At 46.7% G+C, this 19760-nt stretch overlaps 3 protein-coding genes across 4 annotated transcripts; all 3 read left to right on the plus strand.

Annotated features, from left to right (window-relative positions):
* The first annotated feature begins 10691 nt into the window (after positions 1-10691).
* LOC131269444 (uncharacterized) lies at positions 10692-11980 on the plus strand. Its single transcript, XM_058271799.1, has 3 exons — positions 10692-11170; positions 11240-11428; positions 11500-11980. The coding sequence occupies exons 1-3, from the start codon at positions 10692-10694 to the stop codon at positions 11978-11980; spliced, it is 1149 nt and encodes a 382-aa protein (XP_058127782.1).
* Positions 11981-12599: 619 nt separating this feature from the next.
* On the plus strand, positions 12600-14991 carry LOC131269193 (lysoplasmalogenase-like protein TMEM86A). 2 transcript variants are annotated; one of them, XM_058271530.1, is made up of 7 exons: positions 12600-12715; positions 13320-13407; positions 13556-13725; positions 13784-13974; positions 14039-14154; positions 14228-14329; positions 14398-14991. In XM_058271530.1, exons 2-7 carry the CDS (start codon positions 13381-13383, stop codon positions 14536-14538), a joined length of 747 nt encoding a protein of 248 aa, XP_058127513.1. In that variant the 5' UTR covers positions 12600-12715; positions 13320-13380; the 3' UTR covers positions 14539-14991. The 2 variants fall into 2 exon arrangements, with proteins under 2 accessions (XP_058127513.1, XP_058127512.1); XM_058271529.1 differs by lacking the exon at positions 12600-12715 and adding an exon at positions 12844-12898.
* A 368-nt stretch (positions 14992-15359) lies between these two features.
* On the plus strand, positions 15360-17039 carry LOC131268821 (mitotic checkpoint protein BUB3). The gene is made up of 2 exons (XM_058271099.1): positions 15360-15770; positions 15849-17039. The coding sequence occupies exons 1-2, from the start codon at positions 15576-15578 to the stop codon at positions 16635-16637; spliced, it is 984 nt and encodes a 327-aa protein (XP_058127082.1). The 5' UTR covers positions 15360-15575; the 3' UTR covers positions 16638-17039.
* The last annotated feature ends 2721 nt before the right edge of the window (positions 17040-19760 follow it).

Genomic DNA, 19760 nt, shown 5'->3' on the forward strand with positions numbered 1-19760 from the left:
ATTAACCAAGTACCTCAATATGTTTCTTAACCAAAAATGGAACATTCTGATTGTGGAGTTAATAATCAAAACATCCTCATCAAAGAGGCAATATGCACCGGTTTACGTGAGGCAGAATGCACTGCTGTGAATGTTTCCAAACATATTTCCAAACATATTGAAATATATGATGTGAATGTCATTATATCTAAACAAATTTGGATACATTTTATTTTACGGAAGGAAAAAAGTACTATTAAAAATCCCTCTTTCGGTAACAATTGGTGAGTTGTACTATCAATTTACTGTTTTTCGGTAGTAAAAGAGAAAATACAGAATCGATGTGTGAAAGTTATAGTTTTTTTTTCTTGGATGGACTGCAAGAAATTAATATGGTTCGCTTAGGGTGTTGCATTTTGCCTCACATTACCTTATCCCCATTATGTACGAGACGCACCGAAACGATCGCGCTTTTGTAGCGCTCCACAGCGTGGTAATTCGGTATCAAATCGCGACACCACCATCATCATCATCATCATCATCACTACCAGCGTTGTACGTCGTTTCACCTTTTTTTTTCGGCAACGCAGCGTGCTGGGAGATTACTCTCGAGAGATCAGGTTTTTCAGTATCGTCGTAACTTTGTTCCCTTCCCGGATGGTTCTGCTGTTTGGGATACTTTTTTTGCTACATGCTTTATATGCATTCGCATCGAGGAGGACGGATATTGTGATGTGGCGATTTTCCTAACATGCTTTTCGAAAATTTACCTTATTAAAATTCGACTCAATGTGTGCTATAAAACACGCAGGTAAATATAACTTTTCCAAATGTGAATGATCAAGGAAACTGAAAATAGTTCGTCGTGATATTTAATGTTTCGTTCTACCTTTTTAGCCCACCGTCTACGGGATGAAAAGAGTGAGGAACACCCTTACGCCGGCCGTCTCACAGTAGGAGTCTTGCACCGATTTACGTTCTCCAATGACGGATTTCCCCAGCCGATGCGCTGGCTTTCGGTTGCATTTTGTTCTTTAGTGTAGGAACGAGAAAACCTGCCGGTTTGGACCGCGATTTTCGTTCTTTTGTACCCCGTGCTGAAAGAGACTTAAAGAGAAGCATGCACAGACAAGAAGGAACGTGATATTCATCGATGGTGGCTGGAAATAGTCCTTGTATTCGCCAAGGCACTGGAGCTCATAGCACAGAATAAAACGGTTGCCACTGTTTTGTACATTTTCCACATTCCTCGTCATGTTTTATCATTACAAGCGACTTAGAAGGACCAAGGTTGACATTTGGAAAGGTAAAAACATGGCAGAAACGCTGCGATTCTTACTTTGTCGCATGGATTTTAGCTATATGAAGTGCGGAGGTATTGTGGCAGTCACATCATATCCAAATGCAAAAAAAGAAGCCCGTTCTATTCTGAAACATCAGTATAAATCAAAGACAGGCGACATAAAAACAAAATCATGTCGTTCCACGTCATGAGCGTAAAATGATCACATTAGAACTACAAACAGTAGTGTCGACAGTTTCGGCGTGCAGTTGATATACCATTTTTTTACTTGCTTCCACAACACCATCTGATGATCTACGAATTTCCATTCGTTTCAGCCATTCGCTACACCGTGTTGCATAATTGAGCACAGCTACGGAGTGAAAAACTGCACGAAACTGGGAACCCCAGTACACAAAGTTACCCCGGAAGTTACAAGCCCAAATAGTAAAAACATAACCGAAACGGTGACTTTGAATTAGTTCACCTTTATGGTTTGCTAGTTTGATTCAAATTCTTTTTGGTTCTAGTTGGCGCATTTTTTTAAATGTTCCGTCCAATCGTCGAAAGTTAATTTTGTTTGTGATCTATGATTCAATTGTTATTGAAGTTTGCGAAAAAGAGGTTAAGGAGTTGAACATGCAAGTAAACATTCAACGTTGATGCCGGTCGGTATGTTCCACGTCACACAAATAGAACTCACGGTATTACGATACTTCCGGCTAGCAATATGTAGAACAACATTCGTTATATCTTATCAGCTTCCAAGAAGTACAGTTAGTGTCTGCCACACTCATTAATTTGTCGGGACAGCGCGCAAAATCCAGCCGGCTAATCGCATCCGATTGTTGGACAATGTCAATTACACCAGCATGACTCTTGTTTACTTCTTGAGCGTTTCGGCATGATATATGGGCGTTCAAGCGCCCCCGAGGCGTGGCGGCGTCGATTCTGCACGCATGCCGAATGTGATCGTGGATAGACACTGTTAGGAATTAGGGTAACCGAGCCGGGCCGGCGGTCAGCCGCTTATCGGCCAACGAGTTCATGCGATACCTTCTAATGGCGCAGGATGAACAAGGTAGTGTACGTATGCCCTTCAAAGGCACTGCCCAAAAGCGGATCTTATCAAGCAATTAGCGTTGCTAACGGACGTTGGTGACCCAGAGAAAAGTATCTGGCTTGTCATCGTCGGCAACTGGCAGGCTCGATTGGATGGGACGAGAGCAGAATACAAAGTTGCCAGTGCGCGCGCGCGTCTTTTATGCCCCGTTATCTAGCAAATGCACCGGCAAAAGTGCAGTTTTCAAGAAGCTGCTAGATATCATACTCCTGATACCGGTCGACCGCACGAGCCATTATCGAATTTTTGCAAGCTTAATGGCACGCGTTGTTGAAGAGGCCAAAGGTGATAAAAACGACACACTCCACGCGAGAGATAAAACTTACTAGGAGCCTCACCCAGCCTTCGCTACGTTTGTACAATTCCGGAACAGCAGCAACGAACGAGAATAAAAAAACAACGATTCAGAATAAAGAATCGACGGGGATGATCCCATCTTCCTTGACATCGTTGGATCGATGGTAGGATTATCTTGAATCACGCGGGAATCAGCAACAGGAAGAACACAAATCACTCAAAGCCCATATCACTTAAGCCGGCTCAGACCACGAGGGTGATTGCACTAAGCTGTAATTGAACACAAAAAAAAAGATATCCTAATGGGAACCTTAACCCTAACGCCACCCTTGCGACCTTGTGTATCAGATAAACGAAATCGTTAATTTATTGTGCATTTGTGTATCAGTACTTTCCGACCACCTCAGCCCCTGAGGCTTCCCTTTCTGGCTCTGCCCATCGGCGGTGGTCGGCGCCACACCCGAAACCCATCTGCTAGAGTCGCCGGTCGGCAAAAGAAAACACCGATACTCCAAGCCATCCCCCCGGGGGCACGGGGCGTGATTACTCGGAGCCGCGAGTGCTACTTCATGCAAGGGAAGCTTACCGGAAGGATTAGCGATACTCCAATCGCCCCCGGCTGCCGCACATCTCACGCCCGGTGTATCTGTAGGCGAACGAGAGGGTTACGGTTTCAGCCATAACTCGCTCGTACGCGGATATCGCAGTCGACATCGGTATCGACGCGCCTCATTGATTGCATTCCGCCAGATAAGAGATCTGTAAAATTGGTCACTCCGACCCGCGGTGTAAACTAGTCCCCGGAAACAATGTTTAGCCGGTTTCGCGAGTTCGATTGGATAAGAAGTCCAGCTATACAGGCCTACAACAGAGCCTCGCGATAATGAATACAAAGCCAACGCAAATGTCTGTGCAAAATGTCGATCTTCTTCAAATCTCCCGGTGCAATCCTGGCAGCCCACCAATTGAGATTGGCCAGCAGATTATGGATGGTCCAAATGTTGCGCCACAAGGTTCGCGTAGTGTAGTATGCTAGTCATCTCCGATTAGATCGCTATCATGCGGCACGGTGTCGGGCTGTAAATCTGTTGTGATCCAAAACAATCCTGGAAGGGGGCAATGGGGGGGTGTGTGTGATACCACCGTGTCGGTTTTTATTGCCCTTCCTTGGAGGATGGGTGCCTTGCTAGATCCAATATTGACCAGAATTTGCGACTTTGCTCGTACGGTGTTAAACCCTGCGAAGGCAAACCTCGAGGTATCGGGGAGTTAGATGGGACTATGCTAGTCTCCCCACACTGACCTACATAGGACGCAAGGGGGAAAACCCTCCGACGGCGAAAGGGGAATGGACGTAATTTGTTTTTAATTGAGTCCCAATCCCGCCCGTCCATTGGCGTGGGTCCAAGCATCGTGTCCTATAGCGCTTTCTCCACGGGTTCGTGAACGTGAGAGTTCGCTCTGTTTCTTCACACTACCACCAAGCAGAGGTAGGCTACAAAAGTCAAGAATCGAATAGAGAAAATCCTAACGCAAGACTTTCCTGTTCAAGGTCTTCAAGTCTCCGTGCGACAGTACACATTTTTGAGGATTGCTTCCGTCACCCAAGGAAAGAATGGAGCGTTTCCGTGTCCAATGGATCGAACCGATGGGGAAATGAAGGAGGAGACAATGGATGAATGAGAAAATTCGTGTGGAGAATTGGTGGCAGCGAACCTTTCTGGAACGTGCATCCCGACCACACACACTCTCTCAACCGTATCGTGCTACGCTAGAAACGGAGGATGGAAAATTGCATCACGTTGCGAAATCCTACCGGTGTCACCCAGACTGGTGCAATTTGAGTTTCGAAATTGAAATTATCCCTCCTTGTCCAACCGAGCACGGAGTTTGTGCCCTTGCGCTGGAAAATGGGGTTCACCCGGATGATTCATGGCATTTTACCTTCTCCACCTAGGGTTTTCCACGCCGGGTCGGGCAGGGAAGCGCACGGTAAAGTGCGACATTTATTAGATGGTTTTTTCCAACTTTTCCGCGAACCTAAAGGTCCTTGCTGCGACCTTGCTGGGGGGTTTTCCGTCCCAGGGTCAAGCGTGCAGGATGTAGCGTTCGATCCAGCACGCTGTTGCGCAACCCAAACCCCCCCTTTTGCGTTACCGACCGACCCGAGTTTTCATCGCCCGAGCGAAGGAACATAATGAAGGAAAGTTCCAGTTCGCCATCCTGCGCGAGGTGAAACCTGGACGCCTCAGTACACGATGTAGGAGCTACGTTCGCAGGTATGCCAACTTTAAAGCTATCGGCAACAACAACAGAACAGCCATTTTATGGATTCTTTAACGGCAATTCGCACCTTCCTGAACTGCATTCCCGGGTTCTGAGGGGGTTCGTCCAACCCGCTGCACCACGGTGGAACGCAGTAATTATAGGACTTTGTTGTCTCAGCCCCGGAAACCGAGTCGCAATGAGGCAAATAGGCTCCTGTTTCAAACATCGGCTCGAATTTCTCCGTGACGGTCCAAAATAAAAAAAGGTGCAGTGATGGCAAACCGGTCACAGACCAGAAGGTTTCTACTTCTCGCATTCTTCATTACCACATCTATAATTGGTTCTAAATTCATTCAGTTGTCACAGGAGTAGTAGGTCGCTTACATGAGGACAACAGTATTTAACATTTAATAAAGGCTATTTCGGAGCTATTCCTTCACAAAAAATCAATCTCGTTATAAGCAAACGCATACGGATTATTCTGAAAGGCTGTTTGTTATTTCTGCTGTTCTTCCAATACTGTAGATTCTGCTAAATGCACGACGACGTACAAGGTTCGCCTTCCCTGGCTAAGCCCTTCGGAATTGGGTTTCCGGCTGCAACGGTATCGGTCGAAGGACTTAGCACTCCCATTCTACACAGTTTTCTAGCTGCAGTGCTCTGACCATTCCTTGGAGACTGTTCGACGGAGTTTGCAAAGTCGACTCGTTATTTTAACTAACCACTTCATCCACCATTTCACTCGATTGTTGTTAGGTTGGGAAAGCTTAGCGGGAAAATTATTTTCCATTTTCTCACCCGATGGTGCCCGTTGGAGCTCGAGGTGGAGTGTTGCTTCTCCTAATAGTGAACTTTCAGTCGAAGAGATTGGTTACGCCTGGTCGCGGTCGGAAATAAGCAAAGTAAAACAATAACAAGGAAAGGCAGACTTGCAGACTGGCAGACCGACAACTGCATACAGAGTACATACACTCGAACACACGCACACATAGTAGCTACACCGACTAATTAAATGAACTGCAAGAAGGACTCTACGGGAGTGATGAAACGAGACGATGACGAACAGAAGTAAGCGATGAGCACTCATTATTGTTTGCTAGTTCTAAAACATCTAATGAGCAATGCAAAATGGTGATGAAAAGTATACTCGGGTAGCATAGCAACCGACACTGATTGGAAGTGAGCAGGACATAGCTAGCATCTACACCGGTCAGCAATCCAATGGTCGGCGTTCTATAATCTACAAAGCGACAACGAGAATCTTACGGAACAGGAAGGGTACAACCATTACAGCATACCAACGTAGGACTAGCATGCAAACGGAAGAAGCGAGGCGCACGTACGTCTCTACGCACCATTTCGAGCTTTTCCTTTTGGAGTACATTAGTCCGATTGGGAATGGGCGAGAGACCGCACTTAAAAGATATACGTCGAGGAACTAATTGCATCGAGCGAACTGAAAGTATGCCCCCGAATGAGCTTTAGAAGTGATTAATCCAATCGTTGATCAAATAAATACTCCAAGTGGTTGATCGATTAAACAAACGAAGATATTCAATTTTTATAAGATTTTGATTATCTCCAGGGAGCCTCCGGATGAATGCGACTGTACAGATACCGAACGAGTAACGAGAGTTTCTTGTTTAGCTTCTTAGTTCCATTAGTTCTAAATCGTGTTTGACCCATAAATAAATGAAAATACAACATAAAAACTGTAGTAATATTAAAAACAGGGTTTTTGGGAAGCTATGTCTTTGCTTGGCCTTCGAAACTGGTATTGGGATGAGCCGTGCAAGAAGAGGTGACATTTTAATCTCTAGTTATTTAACCATAGTGGTTGAGACTCGTCTCGTAACCCTTTCGCCTACAGTTGCATACATTCCGGTAGGTTTGCGAGTACGGAGTGACGTGCGTGCACCTCGCTGGTGACTCACAAAACGTGCACTCCCGGAAGGACACCCCTCCTCACCGTGTGTTCCACCGAAAGGCTTGGGAAATGGGTCCGTTTTAACATTGTGGTGGTGTTTTTCGTCAGCGGCCGAATGTGGAATCTGTGTGTCTAGTATCGATTGCGATCAGTGTGGCGAGCTGGTATGTTCCGGGTAACATAGAAGGGGTGGGGAGGGAGGGGGGGGGGGGGGAACCATAGAAACACACAGTGTAGCGACAGACTGAACACAGGTACAGAACATAGCGAGCTATAGGTGAGGAATGAAATGGGAGATTGCATATTCACCGAGCGTCGGCGGAGTCGCAGGCTTGGAGGCGCTGGCGGTTGCACCGCGGGACGGCGGGGTGAGCAGGGTGTAGTGGTGCAGGTGCAGGGCCACAATGGCGGTCCGGCACGGACGGGATGCCCAGTGGTCGCCGTGGCGTCGTGCCGCCGTCACGCGCCCGGACGGAAGGCACCAGGTGGGCGAGAGGGGTGACGACCGGGCGAACGACGACGGCGTGCTGCTGGCCGTGCCGGCGGAGATGAGCGGGCGAGTGGGCAGCTCTCCCGCGCCACCGACTCCTGCTCCCGCTCCCGCTCCCACTCCGTCGTCGTCCACGTGTTCCGCTGACGTACCGGATGCTGGATGCGCCACGTGCGTCACGTCAGTGTCCTCGCGGCAGCCGGCTACTCCCGAAAACTGCACTCTCTTGATCACGCTCTCGCTCTCGCGTATCCTTCCCACCGAGTCACTGTCACCCTCAATGGCGCCCCGGCTGGTTCCCGCCTCCTATCGACGCTTCTTGGTTGACGGTTCAGGTCACAGCCTTCGGTTCTAGGTTCGGAGAACCGGGATCGATAAGAAACTGCACGAAGAACAACTTCGAACCCGAAAAACCCTACTCAACAGCGAAGTCCTTGAATTCTGAGACCTCAAACTAGCTCCTGCGTGCGTCTGGCACTTTCATCCTAAGCTATTGCAACCCTACGGTAAGAGCGCGAGACATACGAGACAACCTTAGAACAGTGTCAGCCTTCCTCCCTTCCTCCGAAGAGTGCACGCGAATCGCATTGGAAACCGGAAACCGCGCGGCGCAGCCGAAGCCCTACGGCGAGGGGGTTGCATACAGCCACAGCCACAGCCGACGTCGCTGCCTCATACGACGGAAAAACCCGCGGCGAGATATATCGGCCGCATGGTGCGAGGATGACCTGTCAAAACCGAGTGCGCTCGGTTTATCTCTTTCGCGTCTCCTCGCTGTTACCTGGCCTTTCCCCGTCTGACTGCTGGCATCAGGACTGCTACACATTCTGTCTCTGTTCCTCTGCCCGACCTATGTCCTTTTTCGCATGGTACTAGAGTTTCGGGCACACACTGACAGGGGGGTCATGGCAGACGGACGCGAACCTGGACTGGCTTTGACAGCCGCTTGCTGTCACGTTACCCAAGAGGGATGGATAGAAAAGAATTTAGGTAACAAAAAAAAAAACAACAAACCTATACCTGAGCATCTTCCCTATCCGGCAGCGGCGCGGCGAAGGCCGTTGCTCCCATTTCCGCTTCGCTACTCTGACCACGTGCGTGATAAGCCACCAATCCTGCCACCAGGAGGAAGTGTTCCCCGGCGACGCACGAGCTTTGCGGAACCGAATTCACGATTCCTGTCGGCAACATCCGGACATTCCGGCGTGTATCTGCACTGGTGGTCTTGCACGACCTTGCAGTTATTATTGGTGGCATTACATAACGATTACTTGCGTCCGCTCGAGGAGAACGGACGCCTCGTTTGCGTCGGGAATTGGCGTGCGGTTGCCCGCGGCGTTGTCCTGTCCACCCAAAACTACTACACCTGGATTTCTGCAGGGCGGGGGTGGTTGGCGGTTTGGGTGGGGGAGGAACCGATATGCCTACCTTGTCAAGTACTGCCCCAGACGACGAGTTGATTGGAGAGCCGACCGTACAACGACGTCTGACGTGGTTCGGTTCAGTTGATCGCCGGACGTCCCGCGACACTGGATGGGTACACTATCACAGAGGAAGATGTTAACGGCGCGTGGCCAACTCCGGGCAGCACCCCCTTCCACAGCGGGCTGTAAACAAACTTCACTTCACGGATCGCGCGGGGTGGACAATCGTCCGGAATATTGATTTCCGCGTACCGGACGAAGGAATCGTGAGGAACTTTTGTAATATTGGGGGATCTTAGAGCTGCGGCCACGTCGGTGTGGCACCTGGGACTGTTTTGGCTAGGGGGAAAGAAAGACGGGTAAGGAGGCTGGGCGGGGGATCGGCAACCACGTCACACGGGACAGGCGACGGGTGGCTGAAGGTGGCGGGAAAATGTAGGGAGCGAGCGCGCGCACGACAACGGCACCACTTTTCCTTGACGCAGGAATTCGCAAGGGGGATCCGCTTTGTAGAACTGCGCTCCCGGTGTTGATTCGTTCACATTTTGATTCACTATGTGAGCACTGCACCCCGTACGAGCTGCCGAAAGGTCCTTGCACGCCAAAGGGCACCGTGTAGCTGGCCGTCGCACTCTCGCGAGCCCTTTGTTGGTTTCCGTTCTGCTGGACGTCTGTCTGCTGCCTCGCTCGATCTTGGTGCTAGTTTTCCCGCACGCAAGGTAACGGGTAGGAGCGGGACAACACCATCCCGATGGTGCGAGAATTTCAGACAGTCTCTGATGACAACGGTGGTAGCACGCGAATGTCGGGAATGTTTTGTCCTTGCGCATTGCGTATATTCTGCTTCTGCAATCTCTTCTTTATCCGCCCTGAGCTACAGCATTCACTGTTGACACCCGTTGCCAATAGAGGTCACTTCGCTTTGCTTGCACTGTTTGACGTACAGATGGCGCTTGCGTTGCATTTGAAGATTCAAACTCAAGCTACCGGACGGCTCTTGCAAAACGAAACGAAACAGTTTAATTAAAACATCATCCTGATGGTCCTAGAGAACGTTTTGGCAACACTTTTGCCACCCTCGTGCAAAAATATCAACCACTATACGCTGCCAAAGAAATCAAACATTGCCTGCTCTTTACTATAATTTGTAATTTATATCGAGCAACGGTATTTTGAACGCAAAGGATTGTGCAACTTCCAACGATAGTAATATTTCACGATTATCTGAATTGAATATACGTAGACGTTCTTATCAACGTACTGTGTGCGAAAATGTTATTAACGGATAATTCCACCCTCGAACTCTGCTGTTTTGCCCATTGATTGTTGTTAGTTCCTAAACTAACCATCTGCACTGCCAGTTGTATGTTGTATGTACGACTACACGAGCCCGAGGCGGTCGTTGACAAGCGTTCTAATATCTGATCTCCCCATTTTCCAACACGTGCGTCGAAAATCGGTGTGGGCCAAAATACCATACACACATTGATGTATCGACCGACAGGTGGCTTTTATCAGCGTCGCTGATAAGCGTAGAGCCCTGTCGATAGCGTTGAGTCATTGGCCAGGGTTTGTCGCAATACCTGAAAGACGCACGTCGATGGCCCCTAATCGGGGCCGGTTATTACACAGTGATCCCGACTCGGGCCTGGAGCAAACTTCAACCCGTGTGCTGATTTCGTTGGGTTATGGCAAAGTGTTCTGTTCAGTGATCCCGGTAGAGTTCTCGAGGATAGCATTTCTCCTTAGGAGAACGCTCACTTTCTTATGTGTGACAAGCCCGTGTCAGTGTGAATTCTTTTTTTTTTGCTTACAATCCTTCCAGCTTCAAGCAACTGTTGCCGCTCGGGTGTTACTTCAATCAAGCTGCGCTCGATAAGCGTTCAACCCTTTCAACAGTCATGCTACGCCAGCTGATAAACGTGGTGCGCTTCGTACTGCAAACGGTGCGGAAGTATATCAAGCCACTCATACTGATCGTCTCGTTCCTGACATTTATCTGGCTTATTGTGGATACAACGCACAGACCGGAGTTTGTACGCCACGCGTCCAAGCACAGTTTCCGGCGCAATCAAACTTCCGACCCGGAGGCCGATCGGTGGGACCAGCTATCGGTGCAGCGCTTTCTCGACCTGCTGGAAATCGATTTCAACGTGAGTGCACCCGATAGCCCCCAACAGGGACATCCCACGTCCTGCCAGCAAGACAACACCTTGCTGTTTACTGCCTTCGCAGGCAGCACCTTCGTAGAGCATATGTGGCATTACTTGTCCCTGATCGCCCTACAACGCAGTGTAATGCACACCGGAGCCGACCACTTCGATGTACGTACGATGCTGACTATTAGTGCAAGGGCCGAGTTGAGTCAACTGTTCGTAAGGTAGAATTCATAGACACTTACATTTAGCAACACGAATACAGTAGCTACGATGCGATGTCTCTTCTGCAGTTTATCGGATGATGTTATCGATCAGCAAAAGATCCAATGCTACGACGTGCCCACTGCTTACATCTTGAACGACGACACCACTGTTGAGGTGCCTGAATCCGGCAGTCAACTGTACATTCTAAATAACAACGCCAGGCGGCTTCGAGAAATTCTGCAAGTATCCTGGGAAGATGTAGCCATGTACTTCCAGTACGTTTCAAAACACGATCGCATAAAAAATTGCCTATTCTCTAAAATTACCTCCCACTGTCGCCCCACAGAATAGATCTGAACAGCAGGAAAATAGCAAACGACATATTGGTGAATCTTCGACAGCGTACCATACAGAATGAAGGTGAAGAAGTCGGTGCTAGCCTACAATTCGTTGGCTTGAAGGTAGATGATGGAGATGAGCTGCCGTTCGAGTATTACTATCGGGCAATCACTTTCCAGCGTAAAATGTACGACAATGGCCAGTTGTTGTTCGTTTTGCTGTGCAAAGACACGAAAGGGACGATCTGCAGTATGCTGAACGCGCAAAGCGAACACATTACCGTGTTGCAACAAAACATCGAACCGGCCATTGACTTTGCGTTAATGTCTCTGTGTAATCACACTATTGTTTCTCAGGAAGCAGACATCTTCCCACCGCTGCTCCGTGGCACTGGTAACACAGTTGTTTACGGTTATGAAGACGACTACAGTACAAACGTCGGACTTGAGCTCGCGAACTTTAAAGACCACTGGTACTCGATCGTTTAGTTGGTGCTGCATAAAGCCGCAAGCCGATGAAAGTGTCAAACGACACAAACTATTTTTAATCCAAGGGTAACAACTAATAAATAAGTTACGCAGGACATATTTAACTCATCCGAACGTTACAATAATAACAAAGTTTATACTGAACTACATTTTAATAAGGTGCAAATTTTATCAAATTAGTCATATATTAAGAGATACATAAATGTTTTACGCTCAATGCCAGTATGTGTTTTATGCTTGCCATCAACCGACATTTTAAAATCGAGCCACGTTATGTCAAAATATAATGCGTCAAACATGGCCGACAGGTAGGTAAACATTACCAGATTGTAAAAACACAAACAAATTTCTCCCTAAATCTACCTTCTGCATCAATAATTACGGATATGCTGCAGAAATATAGGAATTGGCCCGATACATTCATCCGTTTGCTTCGTGTTTCGTTCGACAATGGCTAGGAGTGTACTGGACAGTCGAAAGTTTATGTGCTTCAAACGAAAAAAAGTGAAAAGCAACTCGTACGGAAGACCACACGGATTCGCAGTTTCGTGACCGATTTCGGTGTGATCTGTTTACATTGATTTATAATATTGAGGACTTCCGTTCGCATTGAATATTCAAAATCAAGGTTTCATGGCAGAACCGTTGCGATCGAATGCTTAGATAAATAACTACTCGTTTTGCTATTGCCGTGGTCAGCATCGAAGCTACACATTGTAATGGTTAATCGCAAAGGTACAAAATTTCAATTAAGACTGTTATTTTACGCGTTACGATGGCAACCACGTACACTGCCACGAACTGTTTACATTTAATCTAGTAGACATGCACAAACGTCTTGCGTTCCTCTTTGAAATACCATTGCTCAGTATCGGAACAAGTGCTGTGTAGCGCGGTTGCGTACTTGACATCGTCTAGGTAAGTGACTTGCTGCCTCCCGCAAATTGATAGCCGTGTTGTTCATGATAGTTTGTTCTGCAGCCAGCCGTTTGACGGCGCTGCAAATTGGTTTAGACTTAATTCACACATCCCGAGAAGCATCTGTTCGCGGATTTGCAAGTGCTGGTCAAAGTTTATGCGCCCTCCGTCCAGCAGTTTACACAATTAACTACCCTCCGGCACATAAAGAGCAGAGTGATTGGGCCTACAAGTACTATTCTCATTTTCTATGCATGTTGCAATTCTCGTGTTGGCCGTTGCTTTGGGCAGATCGCTGTCCATTTCAGCATTATCCTGGTGGTCTTCGATGTTACTTGGATGTTCTTGGATGATAGAAATGTTACTTTACAATTGAGCAAAATTTGCCTAATCTTTTTTAGCATATCCTCCTTATTTGCAGATAGTGGAAAGAACTTATTGTTCGCCAGGCAATCAGCAACAACTCCGTACTCGAAGTAATCATGAGGCAAGGCGATATCAGCAAATCCGTAAGTGTTCGGGTCGCGCCTAATCTTGTTCATAATCCATGCTTTACTGCGATTAAAATTCGGTGGCTTTCCGGATAAGATAATACATCAAAACATATCAGGTCAAAAGTCTAACGACTTGTTTTTTCTTCTCTTATTTTATTTGCAGGAGAATTCTGTCGGATCGAAGCTGATACCGTTTATTACCACGACTGTGCTCTATTTTTCGCTTATTCAGCATACCGAGCGAAGCACCATTCCGTCAACTGTGCTGAAATGTATGCCGATATACAGTCTCCTGTTCTTTGTTATCCTGACTGATTTCAAACATGCCAAAGCGTGAGTTTTGTAATTCATATAAAATACTTTTAATCTAATGGTTTTCTATCGATTGTAGGAAACGATACAAAATGCGCATTTTGGGTGGACTTTTGTTCTCTTCGCTGGGAGATTTACTATTGAACTATGACTTATTCGAAGCAGGCATGGGCGCATTCGGTATCGCACAGGTGTTCTACATACTGGCGTTCGGTATGAAACCATTGAAAATATGGATCGGTGTGCTCCTGTACGCTTGTGGATTATTAGGTAAGTTATGCATTTCTAGCTGAGAGATTTTTAACTCAGGATTTCCTTTTTTTTTCCTCTAAAGCGACCTCACTCTTTTACGGAAATTTGAACTCAGTGATAAAAATGTGTCTTCCATTTTACGCAATACTACTGCTAACAATGTGCTGGCGATCGTTGGCAAGAGTCGAAGGCACTCGGGTATGTTTCCTCGTCGCCACTATCCTTTTTTAAAATATTGATTCTTTAACATCTCGGATGATCAAATCCACAGAACTATCTGCGCGTGATGTGCGGATTTTGCAGTGTACTGTTCGTGATATCTGATGGCATTATTGCTTTTGACAAGTTTTATGTGCCCATTAGTGCGGCTCAGGTTAGTATTTCACACGCAAAATGTGTGCTCCGGTGGTTCAACTAATGAAGATTCTTTTATTTTTTTAGACGTACATCATGGTCACTTATTATGTTGCTCAAGTCGGAATAACACTTAGCATAAATGACTACCAGACGGACGATTCACCAATCAAAACGCAACATTCAATCCATTCGCGTACGAAGATCCAGAAAACCAAGTCATCCTAAACTTTTGTACCCCGATGCACCGTCGTCGACAAGTCAAACCGTAAATTAATACTTAGTCTGTGATTCTAAATCTTCCTACTATTTGGAATATTCCTAGCCGATATCAGATATACATTCTTGTTAAAAAGAAATTAAATGGACTGGTAACGGGCATGTTCCATCGAATTTGGTCAGTAGATGTATGTTTAGACCGTTAATAACGCAACGGCTTCATGTTGAAAATAGCGGTGCATGGATATCATATGTTGTATTAAAGACTTCATTGAAAACTTGGTGCAGCTCATGAGTTAATAAACGCATATTCCAATATCAGTTTTATTTGTTTTTCATCCTCGGCACCAGAGAGAATTCATTCATTAGGGTATTGTAGTTTTTACGAAATGGACCAAAACAACTGGGATCAACTACAATGACGTACAATCTAATAGAAAAGAGAGAATAAGAAGTGTAAGATTTTCGTACTTGTATTAACTACCGAACATTGATTGGACTATGTTTGTTCTAGTTGTATAATAATAAAACATAATAGAGCAGGTACCATGTTTAGAATGACCGCGTGGAATCAACTTTTTCGGTTTCGGTTTTGGTAAAATTAATTTTGTATGAATTATTTAAAAAAAAAAAGATTTTAGAGGTGGTAATAATTCAATTACAATTTGAATTTGAAGACAACATGAAAGAATTTCTAAAAAAAACGAATATTTTTAAATTTATTTTTATGGTTCGCGTTTATAACGTCCTATAATATGTGACATTTGTAGCAATAACACAATCTATGTCAACAAGTTTTCGTTTAGGTAGCTGACGCTATGACGGTCGCAAGAAAATAATTTCACCTCATCGTTTGAATCTTGTGGTTACTATCTAGTCAATACAACGGATATAGGACAGAGTTGTATCATTTTACGTTAAACAATCTGTCGGGGTAACGCGAAAACAAGCACCGTACATGCTTTGTTCGCATCGTAACAGTTACAAGTAGCGGTACATAGATTGGTGGTTACGAAAATCAAACAGCGTCGGTATTCTATTACAAAATGTCACGGAAACCAGAAATGCAGATCCAAAACGCACCGGGGGATGTGATATCGGCTGTTAAATTTTCTCCCCAAGGAAACAAGTTTCTGCTCGTTGCTTCGTGGGATTCCTGTGTTCGCCTGTACGATGTGGTCACCAATTCCTTGCGACACAAATTTTACCATTCGTCACCAGTGCTGGACTGCGCATTTTTGGTATGTAGGATTCCCTTGCATAGCCTTTTTCTCAAAACATACTCGTCTTAGCAGTTTGTTTTCCTTTTTGTTGCACAGGACGCCATGAAGACGGTCAGCGGTGGCTTGGACAATATTGTTAAGATGTACGATCTCAATACTCACGCGGAAAACGTGCTCGGTAGTCACAATGCGGGTGTCAAGTGTGTCGAAAGCTGCAAAATGCTAAACGCAATTCTTACCGGCAGCTGGGATAAGTCGGTTAAGCTGTGGGACTTGCGCGAGAAAGAGTGTGTTGGCACGTATGAGCAGAGCAACGGCAAGGTGTACTCGATGAGCTGCATCGACGAGAAGCTGGTGGTAGCCACCTCCGAGCGCAAGGTGCTGATCTGGGATTTGCGCAACATGGTAAACTACCTCGAGCGTCGCGAATCGTCGCTCAAGTATCAGACGCGTTCCGTGCGCTGCTTCCCCAACAAAGAGGGCTACGTGATGAGCTCGATCGAGGGCCGGGTTGCGGTGGAGTACTTCGACCCGAACCCGGAGGTGCAAAAGAAGAAGTTTGCCTTCAAGTGCCACCGAGCGAAGGAAGGGGACATCGAACTCATCTATCCCGTCAATGCGATCAGTTTCCACAGCGTGTACAACACGTTTGCCACCGGCGGCTCGGACGGGTACGTCAACATCTGGGATGGGTTCAACAAGAAGCGGCTGTGTCAGTTTCATCTGTACGATAGCTCTATTTCGAGCCTCTGCTTTAGCGACGATGGAAGCACCCTAGCGATCGCCTGTTCGTACATGGACGAAGCGGAAACACCGCCAGATCCGTACCCCAAACCGACGCTCTACGTGCGTTACGTCAACGAGCAGGAAACACGTCCGAAGTAGAGCGTAGTCAGCACATACACGACCAATCAATGTAAGACTCAATGAATATATTATCACACACTTTACCGTTCCGTTCGCTAATCAATGTCGGATGGCTTTACGTTAAATGTTTGTGCTTTAGATTATATCACTCAGAGAAGATGATGAACATCCGACATATGATTTATATTAACGTATTATTTATCCTATCGCCCATTTGCCAGCGAGTTGAATTAAAACCAGATATCGCGATCTCTCTTTTAAAACATTTAAAAAAACTGAACTAGTGAACTGATCTAAAATACATTTAGACTTTAGCTAGATTACGTTGTTACTTACCACGTAATGTGACATGTGCGTGAATCTCAAACCCATGTAACAAAAAAGGAATAAACGATCAGACATATAAAATAATATGCTGTCCCTGCTCAGATCGTTTCAAGCGTTTATTTTGAAACTCTTTAAGATACCGCTCTTTTCGTGATAGCTGGATATAATGGCAACTTTTTAAAGCCTTTTACAACGAAATAACAACTCATGCACCGTCACGGGTGTTAAGTCATGGTATGCATGGTGCCATTTCTAGTCGGGTTTAGGAAGCTTGTCCCCTCTGTGTACGTTCAATGCTTACTTTGCGTTGACTTTTCGCACCGTTGGCCACGCTCAATCCGACTCGGTGATTGTGTGGCAATCGAATCAGTTGTTGCCGACGGAACCAAGAGATAGCTATATAGTGTGCGTCCTCGGGATGGAACGAGCAAATTTTCATATGTACTTCCTGGCGATTTTGTGGTAATGCGCTGGTGATGTTGGATTCCGGAGGCAAACGTAGACAGCACCGGCTGCACTCGGTTGTAAGGGCACGTAAGGCAGGCACCAAGGGGTGCAGAAAAAAAGGGGGATAAGCGAAAGACAAACGCCCGAGTCGAGCTCGCCAACCCTTTAGGACCGTGTCACCGTGCGTTGGAAGTCTGGATGGAAAAGTTTTCATTTTACCTAAATTCAATTTGGACTGCCGCGAGTCTCGTTTTTGGCTTGGAGTGCGCTTCCACCGCCAACTCCGCAACCAGCATCCCCCGTATCGTTCCCACTGGGTTCCGCCCGAGCCGGTCGGAAAACGAAATAAAACAAACCGTTACCGTTTGCCGGCGGCTTTCGGAAGGTAGCTAAATTGGGTTCGCCGTTCTCGCCGAAACGGTGTGCTTCTACTTTTTTTTTCCTTCTACCACTCCCCCACCCCTTCACGGTTGGGCTTTTCACGTTGACGGTTCTGATTCAATACACTAGTGATTGCAAATTGTGTACCTATCTTGAAGCTACTGCCGGCAACACCGGTAGGGTTGCCTGGCGTTCCTGGCAGAACCCGGCCGGTGGAAACCACCCCCCTCCTTCCTATCACCTCATCCTGTGAGTGTGTGTGTGTGTGTGTTGGTGTGTTACTTTACGTCACGTCAGCGTAGCAATCTGGGAGAAGAAGTAACTCGATGGTCGTCGGGGGTTCCCTTTCTTGTTGCAGACGAATAAATTTGCATACAAATTTGTGGTCCCGAGAAGGAAGAAGAGAAAAAAATAGAGCCAAACGAAGGAGGAGAGGTTTTAGTTCGCACGCAGCTGCTCGCCGGTCACACTTGGCATCATGTCATATCTTCGCATGATAGGGTTATTTTATTTTGCACATCGGACCATACCCGGGGTCCGGACCACGCACGGCCACGCAGCATTGAATATGTATTTCGGTTCGCAAAGAGTGGATAGTAGATATATATTTTTTCTAAATACCACCGGCAAGTGAACATGCTCGAGCTTATCGTCCGGGTCAGTGTCAACCGTCCTTGCCGGCATGCCCTCGCTAAGCCTGCCCCCGTGCGACGCTGGGCCGGACTGGGGAATATTTGATCAGTCGATGGTTTCGAAAAATAAAAGAAATGCACAACATTGGCATTTTTGCAACCCCGGGGAAGCTCAATTTGTTCCCCGTTCATGCTGCTCTCACCGGTCCTGGACACGATCCCGCACTAAAATATACATCGAGTGAACGCACGGAGCATACCTAAATCGCTCGTTTCGCACATAGTTTTCCTTCAACCTCGCCTAAGTCCAGTGGCCGTGCGTTTCTCCTCCGTAATGGTCTCGACAAAGCCGAAGGAAACCGTTTGAGCACTACAAAGTACCGTCACAACCGTTACAACCAAAACAGAAACCACCATCTTGGGCACCGTGCACGTAACATCCCAAAGGATGCTTACTGCTGGCTGTGATTACCGGAACCTAAATTGGCGGGACAAACGGGTAAGCCCGCTATTGAGTTTCCCGATTGCCCGACCATCAGCCCAAGTGGTTTCCCATTGTCAATGTTGCGAGGTGCCATGGGGCAATGATTTTCGAGAGCATTTTTCCCTTTTCCGGCGGCTTTCCGGTGGCAATCTTTGCGTTCGTTTACTGCTCCGGACGGCAAGAAAATACCGGGATGATCGGTAAGAGCATCAGATTGATTCGCAGATTGAGGCGGATTAGGTTCGGTCAGTAAAGGCGAAGTCAAACCTCTCTCCCACTTATCCATTCCGAGCGCATTTCGCTAAGCCCGTGTTTGTTAACGGAAATGAAATGGCTTGCTGCAGCCCGTGTCAAGCCGATCCGTGCCATGCCATCGTCAGTCGAGGACTGTCGCGTCTTTACCGACCGACAGGTAGTTCATTTGGGGTCTTATTCACGAGTTGTCGAATAGATCGGAACCTGCGAGTTACGAACTAGGGATGAACGGATGAACTAGGGCATGCGCCATTGGAAAAAGGATATTTTAGGTGTACTAAAAAGTTTCGTTTCGTTTCCCTCCTCTTGGCCACCTGACGTTAAGAAATAACAAGTACTTACCATTGCCTAAAAACATAATTCCAGAACAAATGACGCAGCATTGGCAGAAAACTGTGCTGAAGGATAGAGAATCTATAATGTACGAGTGGAATGTTTGCATTATCAGATTGGAATCCTGTAAATTTAAGGTTATAGAAGAGCGTAATTTACCTCGTCTCATGTGCTGAAGCCATACTACAAACATGTCAAAGAACTCAAAACTCAGCTTGGAGCAAAAACTTTGACATTATTAATCAAAACTGGGAGCATCAACATTATTTAAGTGTAGTTGAT

Source organism: Anopheles coustani, chromosome X, assembly GCF_943734705.1.
Source record: "Anopheles coustani chromosome X, idAnoCousDA_361_x.2, whole genome shotgun sequence".
In the NCBI taxonomy this organism is placed as follows: Eukaryota; Metazoa; Arthropoda; class Insecta; order Diptera; family Culicidae; genus Anopheles; species Anopheles coustani.